The following is a 12,782-nucleotide window of genomic DNA, read 5'->3' as shown; positions in this document are numbered from 1 at the left end:
GCTACTCTACTGATCTTGCGCTTCTTTCATTCATTGATCGAATTAAGGACTACACGGGCGAAGGTAAATCTACAGCAGCAATGTGTATTGACCCCACACAAAAGCGTTTGGTTCAATTCTTTACAGTGTATTATTCCTTAATTAAATGCAATCGGTGAAGTAGAACTGGCGCTGGCTTTTGTTCACGATTATTTAAGTAGCTGACAACCAGGCTGTAAGCATTTCTAAACAGCTTATAATTCTTTATTATAAATGTAATAATTTAGCACTAGTTATAAACAGCTGTTATAATTCGTGCTGTTGAATTTCTGTTTGGCGTCCTTGTTGGCGTTGCTCTCTTCGCTGCTCGCGTGTATTGCACGTAGCACAAGAACAACGGAAGTTTAAATAATGAAACTAATAGAAAGAAGCAGCGAAGATGTATTTTGCACACACACGGACGTCATAACTGCGATCAGATCAGAGATTGAGACGAGTCTTTGGTACAGCTTGACATCCAGTGAATTTGCACGCTATTTTTTTCGTTACAGAGAGTGTCTATAAGCAAAGCCCCCTGAAGAACTGCCATCGAAATGGCACTCACCATTTTCGGCCAAGCGCTGTTCTTCGCCATAGCAACCGCTATGGGCCTCTGGATGCAGGGATACGTTAAGATGCAGATCGCTGTGCACGGTCCCTCTGTTCTCGTTCCCGCCAACAGAACGGAACCGGCAGAGTTCTACAGCGAGAAGTTCGGAAAACACGCATATTTGACGGCAAACGTACGTACACTGTCCTTGAGAGCATTGCCGGTGAATATAAGCCTATTGAATGCACTGGGTGTCGATAATGACCAGAATTGAGATTTGAGTAATGTTTGGTGGCGGGTATATCAGTGACGGATTCTTTTTAGTTTTGTTACTTCTGAGTCAAAGAGGTACATGACAGAGTGCTCGTCATCAGCAAGCGAAGGTCAAACGTCTCCGAACAAGGATCGTATATGAAGAGTAAAAAGTTTTTCTCGGATAAAATATGCTAGCCTTCTGGACTTAGTTTTCACTGAAAATTAGGCAAACAAAGTGGTGTGAGTCGGAGAGAAATATTCGACGAACAGCCCGCCCCAATAAATATAAGCTTTCATACTGTTATCTGCTGGACAAGTTGGTGCTACATTCTTCGTAACTGTGGTACAACGCTTAACGCCCTGGAATAATCAATAAGGGAGAGTGCAGAAAGCTATTGACACACAGCAAGTGCTTGTCACTTGCGATGCATGTTATGGAACCAAATAAATATCAGAAAAAAAATATAACTGCGACAAGAAAGCGATCAAGTATATTCTGAGACAATAATTACGATATTGCAACAGATGGTATTTTCTTCATTGACTTACAGATCTTTGTAGAGGGAGGGGAATCCGGAAGGAAAATCGTTCAGTTACGTAAGAAGTTCAGAGAATCAAACATCGCCACTCTTGTAACGTCGAGATTATTTAGGTTATTTCGCTTAACACCGAGCTGTCCGGCGGTATGAGGTCAGGTGCTTCAGAACAACAACGTGGAAGTACCTTCGCCTGACGCTTACGATTTCTAAATATTGTTCAATCTTAACATTTAAATTCCTGCAAGCAATATATATTTTCTTAGAGTGGGTAATGACGCCAGAATGATCATTGCAAGACACTGTATCCGAAGATATACTAGAACTAGTCTATATGCCCATTAAGAGCATTGTTGGTATATTTTGCCTTCTCTCTTCTCTTTTTTAGAACATTACATTCCACTATGTGACCAAGGGCTGCGATGTTGAAAACCGTACAATGCTGTTGTTCTTGCACGGTTTCCTGGACTTCTGGTTCATCTGGAACAGACAGATACCAGAGCTCAGCAACGAATTCTGGTACTTACGACGTCTCTGCCTTTCCTTCCTTTCCCGAAAAAGAAAGACACGACAAATCAAAAATAATCCATCAAATGAAAAATGGTTAGGCCCGTCCCGTGTTTTAGATAATACAGGAGTATCCTGATAACGAGAGCTTTAGCAAAAGTTTAGTAACAATTGACAGAATGTTTCGTTTTCCTTTCTTCAAGCTTGGGTCGGCCTTGTCCTTCCCAAGAGCTGTTCCTTATGTATCATTTACGTAACGTCTAAATGTACGTGCAATCCCTGTGCAAGCATGTTAATGGAAGAGGTATTGTAAATTTTCAGGATCGCTGCATGCGAAATGGATTACTTTTCCCTTAAATTAACACATCGCTGCCCTAGCAGCCTACATTATTATAAACATTCTTGCCTGTTTCAGCCAACACACTGAATTTTTGAAAATTGCCTTTGTCAGGTTACACAATTCTAGATCGGCAGCTGGTCCCAGTCGATGAGGTGCACATTACCTGCAGAAAAGCTTGAATTACATAATCAAGGACTTTCCAAAAATTCACTAATTCTGTTTTACCTGATTACGCTTTGCGTCATGCTGCAAGTTATAAATTCTAGCAGGAGAGATTGCAAGCCATATCCTCTTGAAGATAATTGTGTGGATAGCGCCACTTGAGAGATATGCGTCGTCAAACTTGCAGCAAGAATGCGCTGTAATACCACTTACTATCCTAATAAAACATCGTTTTTTGCATGGAAGCTAAATGTAGCCGGAACGTCAATGCTTGTCTCCACAAAAGTCGGGAATAATTATCTCTAAATTCGTTTCATCCTGAGAATTTGTTACATGCGGATTCACCCTGCGAACACACACGTCTGGTATTCGTAAATTTCAATATATTTCATAAGGTAATTAATTGGAAACTTATATTTTTATTTACTTATTACCTGGCCTCTTGGAGTAGGTCAGGTCAGCAACTAGATTGGTTCTAGGTAACATATGCCATTTAAAGAAAATTGAAATTTCGCTGGTACACTCGGTGTTGCGTAGGAAATCAAACTTTCTGGGTCATCCCTCTCACGAGTTAAAGCAAATATTGAAGCCTGAAACGTTCTTTGTCACTTTCACGCTTGGCAGATTTTGTCGACGTTGCTCGATTATCGCCGTTGCTACTGATAATCTGAATGAACGTTTTCTTACAAAAATTGCTGACATGATTTGCACCTTTCCTGCAGTGTTGTGGCCCCGGACATGCGCGGTTACGGTGACACCACACGACCGAGCGACACCGCCGAATATCTCATGCCGAAACTAATCGGAGACGTAAAAGGACTTCTGGACAAACTGAGTAAGTGTAGTATTTTTTTTTGTCATGTGTGTTCAGCGACACATTAGGCATGTGCTATGAAGCGGGCCGTAAGTGTTCAACAAAGTGTAACAAATAAACGTGTACTAGTACATACCAGTTGTCTTAACGGGACACTAAAGTGAAACATGATTTCTTCTGCATCAGTAAATTACCGTTCTACAACACCAAAAACAAGACTCTTACAACTATAAGACGTTCGGTAAGCCAGAAAAAGCGGAAGAACGAAATACGGGTGGCGACGCCTACATAAGTTCCCGCACCTGGGGGCTGTGACGTCTTGTATTTTGATGGCATCTTGTAGAGCCTGCTATTTATATATATCGGTACAGATTGAATACATTGTGTTCTAAATGAACGAAATATTAAACATGGCAAGTTTCGGGAACCTTTATCCAGCCAACGCGGCCCAAATGCGAAAACATACTTTGGAATCCCTGACGTCACGCTGACGTACCGGCGCTTGGGTTTCAGCGCGAAATTCAAATACTGATACTTGTGCATTCATTTTTTCATCTAATAATCAAACTAATAATTTGAAATGACTGCCTGCAGGGTTCTCAAACAATGCTTCATTAATATAAATTGATTTATTGTTTCGCTTTAGTGTCCCTTTAATGCATCTGCTCAAAACCCTCATCAGTAGGTGATCACTATCATGCAAAGGGTGCCAATGTATCTGCTTGTAATAATCGCGCAGAGATGAATGGGTAAGACAAGAACCTCGGTGAAATTCTTTGCACTCTGGATGCTGTTAACGCCGATTGCCGCATATTTATTGCGAGACCTTAAGTACCATTTTGTATTGCTTCTGCAACGCTAAATTCTTCGTGCATTTCGCCAAGTATAGCGCAGCAAACGCGGACACTAAAATGCGGCATGTCTCCGAAACAAACAGGCCGGCAACATTGCAGGGCCACACGAAAACGCGTCATAATTATTATTCACTGTACAGTTAAGGGAAGCATAGTCACCGAAGTCATTCGGATATCTTGCAGCCTTTAATGCTACATTACTTTTCTTCAGCACACATTCTTCTTTCGCATCTCAGGTGGAAGAGAACACACACTGCTTCAGTATAGTGCGAGTGGTATTTCATATAGACATCCATGGAGAAACTGGGCATTCTAGAAATTTGTTTTTTTTTTTTTTTTGCTGTAACGTGGCTGAGAAACACGATAGATTTGAGACTGGTGTGGGTGTTTTCTCAGACACAAAGCGCACGTAGCTCATCTTGATATCAGAGCGCTATCATTGCGAGGCTAGATCCGACTGTTAGCGTCACAAGCCCTAATCTATGGTAGTATGATAGCCGGAGAGGATCAGGACTCCAGACATTACAATAAAAACTCCGAGAGCCCAAGAAAAGGGATAATAACATTCATAGTCGGTGGTGTAGTAACCATACTTGCAGCTCCATGCACCCTTTCAAGGCTGTCGCTGAAAAGGATTACGCTACTGTTTCCTCATATTGTTCCTTGAAAACATTCTTACCTGCTCACAATAGAGAGAGAGCCGCGGAAGAAATTCCTGGGCTCTGAACGCACTAGATCGACGGCAGGCACCGACGAATTATGACGAAAGAGAGACTTCTGTTACGGCTTGTAGCCTCAAGCTATTCCCGCTGATTTTCTGGTAGCTTAAGAAAACGTCTATAAGGGAGGCCCTGTAGTGTGCTGACGTGGTAAGAAACGGAATTTTAAAGCGCTACACAGGAAACAACATTAACGCCGACCAAAATGACAGCACCTTTTTGAAATGTGTTGTGACGTGAAATTATCCCACCCGCAATGATGTACGAGACAGAACGAATGATCATGCCGTTATCCCGTGCACTGCTCTAGTACTTCTTGCCTGATCTTAAAGACAATGAAGAACGAGAACAGCACATGGTGTGCTACTGTGTCGTTTTCTCATCGTTCTTCATGTATGCAGAACATCAAATATAGTGCAACGCTTGTAAAAATTAGATACTCGGTTCTTAATATCAGGCATATTTGTATTGGGAGATATAATACAAGCACCAAAATTGAACGCAACAAGCGCATTGAATTGAAGGCAACAAGAACCGAAATTCAGCCGCCACGGTCTGTACAAAACGGGAACTGGATCACAACTGCGCAACTCTAAACGCCGCTTTATTCGCGACTGATCACAACTGCGCTTTATTCCATAACATATTAGTGGGAGTTCGTATTGGAGCTCAATGGTTTTGAATTTATTGAAAGCACTTCGTGCATGTAAACGGCATGTCAATGGAAACTAATATATGGGCTAATTACATCAGCGTATTCATAGGAATACTGGAATCAGGGTTTCCTAAATCTGCTCGTTATACTCATCGTTTTACAAAATGTTCACAAACCACACGCTTCTAATCTGGTTCCACGGCGAGGAACAGTCTCTGAAGTTCTTTTCTCAGTTCAAGTCAGTCCATCCAACCATCCCGTTTTCCTCTAATGTTAGGCTGCCGCAATAACCTTTTTGGATGTTAGCATGAGTGTGCACAAACACAAACGTATCACATCAGTTCAAAGAAATTCAAGCGATAATCACCAACACTTCTACAAACAGCAATTGTTACATTACAAACAGCCAGCGCGTACAGCCAAGCTCTGCGTTTTAGGCGGATATGCACTAAAAAAGAGGACTTCGCATCGAACTATGAAGAAGGCGGTAACAACTTAATACACCAGCGTTATTCTGCCTCCTTTACAGCGACGCGATTGAAAAACCGGCCCCGTTGTCATGCGCTCCTCGAAAGCAAACCAGCTTCCCCCCATTTGCAGAATAACCTCATGGTGAAGAATTGAGCGTTACCAGTTAACATAAATCGTTTCCTCCAGGAACAACATACCAGACTCTAACAGAGCGATCAAATGCTTCAAATTGCCCTTGAACCTCTGCGGCCTGTCTACAGAGGTGTCACCAACCTCACACATGTTGTCACGTCTTCCAAAACTAACTCAGCTAACTTCAAGAACTGCCACAATATCCAAATCTTCGATGCAAATTCTGCGCGAAGATGGGTATCACTAACATTGAGAAAAGCAACGTGTCTTCATATTAATAAAAACTCTAAGCCCATTCCAAATGCAACCCTTGTGACCTAGTATATCTCCCTGAATACATCATTTTCCGTGCAGAACATATCGGACAGACGGAAACCCCTTTGAGGCTACGCCTAATTAATCACATATCACATGTACAATCTATACCTGAGCTCCTTATAACCTAACATGTGAACACACATGGCTACCATTTGCAAAACCATAAGAGGCCACTACTTTAAAATGAGGATTCTTCATGTACTATGACAGAGAGCTTGCGACTCACTTCGAACACATAAGTTCAGCACACTTTCAAAAGGAATTACTGAAAGCACAGACAGGCTGTCATGCGTACCCAACTACCGAGTGACTTGCTTCCAAGTGCCCCTACATGTTTGGGGCAGCAATGAATATATTTCCTCTGCTTTATACATTTACAAGTTGTTTATTTATTCTTGCCTAGCATGTTTAAGAAGCTATATGCATATTTCCGCAGCTTTCATTCGAAATTCACCCCACCTCTTTCTCTAATATCGGTCCTTATTATTTTAATTTCTCACATATTTCCTTATTGTATTCATAGGCTACCTGTATTTTTGAATTCTGGGTTTATGATTTCAGACTCTACTACGCTTCTATTCATTTGCGTTAATGTGCGGGTCTTGATATTAGTGACGCCACTGAATGTTCGCGCGTTTTTATTTATGAAGCCGCACGTTTCTTCTTTTTTTCTTTTATTGGATATGCCCCAGTCTTGCACACAAAATGTAAAAGTCGAAGTCAGGGTGCTTCCAATGGCACTTTTGATAAAGGTTCCACCGCGACCGAAACATTAAAATGGAGTTTGTGCTTGCTTTTCTATGTGCGTCTGCAGTTATCTTACTTTAATCGACACCGAATCGGAATAAACACTTGCATCACATTTATATATATATATATATATATAGAAATGTTACAGGAGCGCGAAATGCGTACGTATAGACAGACGCACGCAGACAGAAGAGAAAGAACTTTGAGATGAACCGACGAGGAGCCGAGTGGCGGTGGCAGCGGAATTGGATCCTACATATATATATATATATATATATATATATATATATATATATATATATATATATATATATATATATATATATATATATAGTTTTGGTTTGTGGAGACTGGGAACTTTAATTGCGCGAGAACGTCGTGTCGCACACTGTCGGCACACCCGGGAGTAGGGAACGCAGCCCTCTCTTATTTGACAAAGCCTGCGCGCACTCTCGAGCAAATCGTCTTTGCCGTCACCATCGGGTCTCAATTGAGACAGTGGCGCGGCAATAAATACATCATAAAGAACGTTCCTGTGTAATTTAGCCCAGTGCCTTTTAATGCGTCTGAAACCATGGCTAACTGATGTTGCCAGGCACCTTCATCATTTTTTGTGATCCTTGATTCAATGACGGAGCGATGTCGCGAAGACAAGCTTCTTGAGAGCCGCTGAGGGGAAACATTAGGGTTTTATCATACCTTTCCCACCTGTTTGCCTTTTACAATATTTCCTACCTAAATTGAGTGATTACGGCTTTTTGGTTTTTATGCCACACGCTTTTCCCGCCGTGGATGACTGGAGTACTTGTGAAAATACTAAGCAAATACTACATTTCCTTTCTCACGTTCAGACCCCGACCACAAGCGAGAAGTTGTGCTCGTGGGCCACGACTGGGGCGGCATGATCAGCATGTGCTTCGCTACTTTGCACGAGAAAATGATCGACAAGATGGTGCTCATCAACAGCATGCATCCCAAGGCCTTCATTAAGCAGCTTTTCCGAAGCCCTACGCAAATGAGGATGTCATGGTGAGGCTTCTTGCCGCTCTGAAGGAGAGTGATGATTGTAAGCCTCTGTGTTAAAAGGTCTTTAAAAATATAGTTTTCACTGAACATATTTTTTTTATTATCAACACTTCAACTCCTAATAAAAGAGTCAGGAAATGTGCACAGAAAGATATCGCTCGCTACAATATTTAGAACCAGACAAAATTCGAAGAAAAGAGCATTGTATTGGAAAGGCGCAAACTCCTCTCACACAGATAAAAACAAAATTATAGAGCTACCTCAAATCTTTATCGTAAGTTTTCATTATCGTAAGTTTTCAAGAACATTTTCGTTTTGTCGTTTATTTTTAGCCATTAGCAGATTGTCGTTGGCCGCAGTGTGGAATCCATTTGCAGAGGTGTTACTGAGACAGTTTCTTCGCAATACGTGCATCAACAACATGTTTGTCGCCTCAGATATGTACGTTGTCATTGCGCAGGTACCAGCTTCCGTTCCGACGCCCTGTAGTGCCCGAGCAGTACCTGATCCTGAAAGACTTTGCCTTCTTTGACATGGTACACAAGGGCTTCACGAAGGAGGAGGAATACGCCCACAAGTACACCTACTCCAAACCTGGTATGCCTCCTCTCAGTTATTAAGCTTTCACGTCTCAGATTGGCATATTGACCTATAACACAAACGTGAAAATTCTGGATGGAAATGGGTGGCGTAGTTAAAACGCTAGAGGAAGTACTGATGACATATTTGAGCGCACTGCAGTAGTTCAATTACTAGGGTATTTAGAAGGCACGCAGAAAATTAAAGAAAAAAAGCAATCGACCATTCTGCCTTATAGAAAATAAGCAAAGGACAAGTGGACTAGAACTAGATACCTGGTTCTCTATACCTTAACAACATAAACATTCAGAAATACAGCCTCACTGGCACGTGATTACTGCAAAGTTGGCTAATAAAATAGAATACGCTGTGATTCAAAATCAATATTCATGACTCACGGATCGAATTGACGCGCCGCTAAAGAGAGAGCTGAATTTCAATATCAGTTCAGTACTAAAAAATAATACACAATCAACGAAAAAAATATTCCGTCAGTGATCACGGCTCAAAATATCCAGAGTGAAACGTAGAATTAGGTTCAGAAATAGGTGACGTCACGCAGCCAAACCTGACACGCCAAGATATCGTGGGAGAAAAATGTCGGCTGAAAAAATTTCCCCATTTTTACCCCAACCGACCAACTTACCCTTACAGCAGATTAATGCACTGATTAACGGCACTGATTTCGGCACAGCTCAAGAGGGCTGATTTCTGGGCCTAGCATTCGCTTTTGCCTCCTAAACATTGCTCTCCACCTTCGTTGATATGCATCTCCACACATCTAAAATAAAGCGTGGTCATGCAAGCCTACTTATTAAGTTCCGTGTTGCAATTAGGAGAGAATGTTTGTTTATCTATGTATCATGATAGTAATAATAATAATAATAATAATCAGCCTGGCTACGCCCACTGCAGGGCAAAGGCCTCTCCCATATTTCTCCAACTACCCCGGTCATGCGCTAATTCTGGCCATGTTGTCCTTGAAAACAACTTGATCTCATCCGTCCACCAAACTTTCTGCCGCTCTCTGCAACGCTTCCATTCCCTTGGAATCCAGTCCGTAGCCCTTAATGACCACCGGTTATCTTTGCTCCTCATGAAACGCCCTGCCTATGGCCCCCATTTCTTCTTCTTGATTTCAATTAAGATGTCATTAACTCCCGTTTATTCCCTCACCCATTCTGCCGTCTTTTATCCCCCTTAACGTTACACCCACAATTCTTCTTTCCATAGCTCATTGCTTCGTCCTCAATTTAAGTAGAACCCTTTTCTTAAGCCTCCAAGTTTCTGCCCCGTAGGTGAGTACTGGTAAGACACAGCTGTTATACACTTTTCTCTTGAGGGATAATGGCAACCTGCTGTTCATGATCTGAGAATACCTGCCAAACGCACCCCAGCCCATTATTATGTTCTTGATTATTTGAGCCTCATGATCCGGATCCGCTGACTCTACCTTCCCTAAGCAGACGTATTCCCTTACCACTTCCAGTGCTTTCCTACCTATTGTAAACTGATGTTCTCTTCCGAGACTGTTAAATATTACTTTATTGTTTTGCAGATTAATTTTAAACCCACCTTTCTGCTTTGCCTCTCCAGGTCAGTGAGCATGCATTGCAATTGGTCCCCTCTGTTACTAAGCAAGGCAATGTCGTCAGCGAATCGCAAGTTACTAAGGTATTCTATTCTCCATTAACTCTTATTCCCAGTTCTTACCAATCCAGGTCCCTGAATACCTCCTGTAAACACGCTGTGAGTAGCATTGGACACATCGTACATCGCTGCCTGACGTCCTTCTTTATTGGGATTTTGTTTCTTTCTTTATGGAGGACTACAGCGGATGTGGAGCCGCTATAGATATCTTTCATTTTTTCTATATACGGCTCGTCTACACCTTGATTCCGTAATACCTCCATGACTGCTGAGGTTTCGACTGAATCAAACGCTTTTTCGTAATCAATGAAAGCTATATATAAGGGTTGGTTATATTCCGCACATTTCTCTATCACCTGATTGATCGTGTGAATAGGGTCTATTGCTGAGCAGCCTTTACTTATATCCTGCCTGGTGTACGTATGATATACGTATAATCCTGCCTGGTAGATGTACATGTGTATGTATATGATCCACGCAATGAAAAGTTCCTTTCTGAGGGGCTCTAAATTTTAACATTTCTTCTTCCCGCAGGAGCACTGACCGGTACCATCAACTACTACCGCGCCTTCAACAACGACAGTGACCAGTTGAACAAGATACCGTACCGCAAAATCAACGTCACTACACTCATGCTTTGGGGCAAGAAAGATGAGTTTATTACCGAGCCCGTCGCCCAATACAACCAGGAGTGGTTGTCGAATTCGCTGGTGGTCTACTACGAGGGAGCTGGTCACTTTGCCCAGCGGGAATGCCCCGAGCATGTGACCGAGCGCATCCGCGAATTCGCTAGCACGGGCAACGTGAATGTGGCCGAGGACACACGTTGGTCGAGGTGGCAGTCGGCTAAACCTCCATGCAGCGAGTCCAAGGTAGCAGGTGCTGGGTGGACACCCCAGGGTCTTCCTTTCATTCCTGATGGTGCGGAGCTTCCCCAGGCTATGAGAGGATAGATGACTTCAGTCTCCGCGACTTTACTGTTTGCAGTCGTCAAAAACTAAAGCTTTGAATAAAGGCGCTAAAACACAAAGGCTTCGGATATTACAAAATGAGCCTATCACCCTTCACTAATGGCTGTGCATGTTATGGAATATCAGTACTCCCTGCAGCAGAAAAGAGAGAAAATACGAGACACACAGCTTTTTCTTACTGGTAATAACGGGCATTGTGGTAACGGTTGCTTTCAATGCTATGCGGCAGCTTAAACAACAGACTTCACAATTATGAACTTCAGGGCAACAACTATTTGTACAGTAATGGCTCTTTATCTGAATACGTCATTCTTATGCGGCACAGTAAGTGCGATAGCAACGCAATTAAACACTTTATGTCTGCAGGTCCTGGCTAAGCACTAGTAAATGTAAATATTTGCGCTATAAAAGCACAGTTCACAAAAATATGGTAAGTCAGTTCTCATTCTCGATGACCAGTGTCAAGACAAAACACACAGAAGTTAGCAACCGACTAAGTGTAGTTATTTGAGTGCTTCATCCGAGATGTGATCTTTCAGAATCTGAACTATGCTACCCCACTCGACCCAAATTTCCATAATATGGCAGGGCAACGGGGGTCACTAGATAACCTCGCGCCTTACATGTGTCAGATGGAGACATAGAAAGTTTGAAGACGCTACGAAGCAAACTAGCGTTTCCAGTTTGCTACTCTGCGCAGGCAAGCTGCAAATGGTTTAGAAGAATTGTGAAAGAGCCCGTAAGATTGATTTCCCAGGCCGAATTCACTTAGCTAAGCTGTTGTTGCGCAATTTGTTAGCCAGAAAGACCTCTGGCTGATATAAGTGTGCTCCCGAAGAGGCAGCGTAACCGAGGCCTGGAAATTTCCTCCGAGAAATGCGCACTAGTGCCATTTACGCGCAAACCCATGACAAACTACAGCGTAATACTAAATGGCCAAATAATACCACGTGTTCGATCGTACAAGTTTCTAAGTGTCATAATCGGCAGGGACTTGTCACGGAGCCCTCACGTATCATGCGTGAAAAGACGGTTGACAGGCATCTGCCACCTGTTCAAATTTTTCACTGGCAAGACGTGGGGAATGTCGACAAGTGTCATGTTACAACTGTGCAGGGTGCTTTTTCTCGGCTTTCTGCGATACACCTTGCCAGCAATAACCAACGCCGGTAAAACTAATTTACGCATAATACAATGTCTTCAGGCTCAAGCGCTCGGAATCTGTCTAGGCCTGCCTCAGAGTGCATCAACAGTGGCTACGATAGCAATCGCTAGCGAGACCACCTTGTCAAGAACCACCTTGAAATTAAAGTGCTCGGGACCCATATAAGGCATCTAACCATTACTCCTCGTCACCACGTAGCCTCTCTTGCAGCCGACAGACCACGCATATCTTTCAGCCAAACGATTACCGCACATGATGTATCATTGCCAGCTTGTTTCACTCCGGCTGCGAGACCTTCGATTCCTCCACG

General features: G+C 42.6%; 1 protein-coding gene across 1 annotated transcript; it reads left to right on the top strand.

Moving 5' to 3' along the window:
• The first annotated feature begins 598 nt into the window (after positions 1-598).
• Positions 599-11,289, top strand: LOC142588651 (AB hydrolase superfamily protein YfhM-like). The gene is made up of 6 exons (XM_075700476.1): positions 599-761; positions 1,748-1,878; positions 3,091-3,203; positions 7,933-8,110; positions 8,568-8,704; positions 10,871-11,289. Exons 1-6 carry the CDS (start codon positions 624-626, stop codon positions 11,287-11,289), a joined length of 1,116 nt encoding a protein of 371 aa, XP_075556591.1. The 5' UTR covers positions 599-623.
• The last annotated feature ends 1,493 nt before the right edge of the window (positions 11,290-12,782 follow it).

This window comes from Dermacentor variabilis, chromosome 7, assembly GCF_050947875.1.
Source record: "Dermacentor variabilis isolate Ectoservices chromosome 7, ASM5094787v1, whole genome shotgun sequence".
Lineage (NCBI taxonomy): Eukaryota > Metazoa > Arthropoda > Arachnida > Ixodida > Ixodidae > Dermacentor > Dermacentor variabilis.
This window is presented reverse-complemented; position numbering and strand designations above follow the sequence as displayed.

Excerpts from the sequence above, each read along its gene's own strand:
- LOC142588651 (XM_075700476.1), top strand. The coding sequence starts at position 624 with ATGGGCCTCTGGATGCAGGGATACGTTAAGATGCAGATCGCTGTGCAC. Across the intron at positions 762-1,747 it reads ACGCATATTTGACGGCAAAC|AACATTACATTCCACTATGT; the intron begins GTACGTACACTG and ends TCTCTTTTTTAG. Across the intron at positions 3,204-7,932 it reads AGGACTTCTGGACAAACTGA|ACCCCGACCACAAGCGAGAA; the intron begins GTAAGTGTAGTA and ends TCTCACGTTCAG.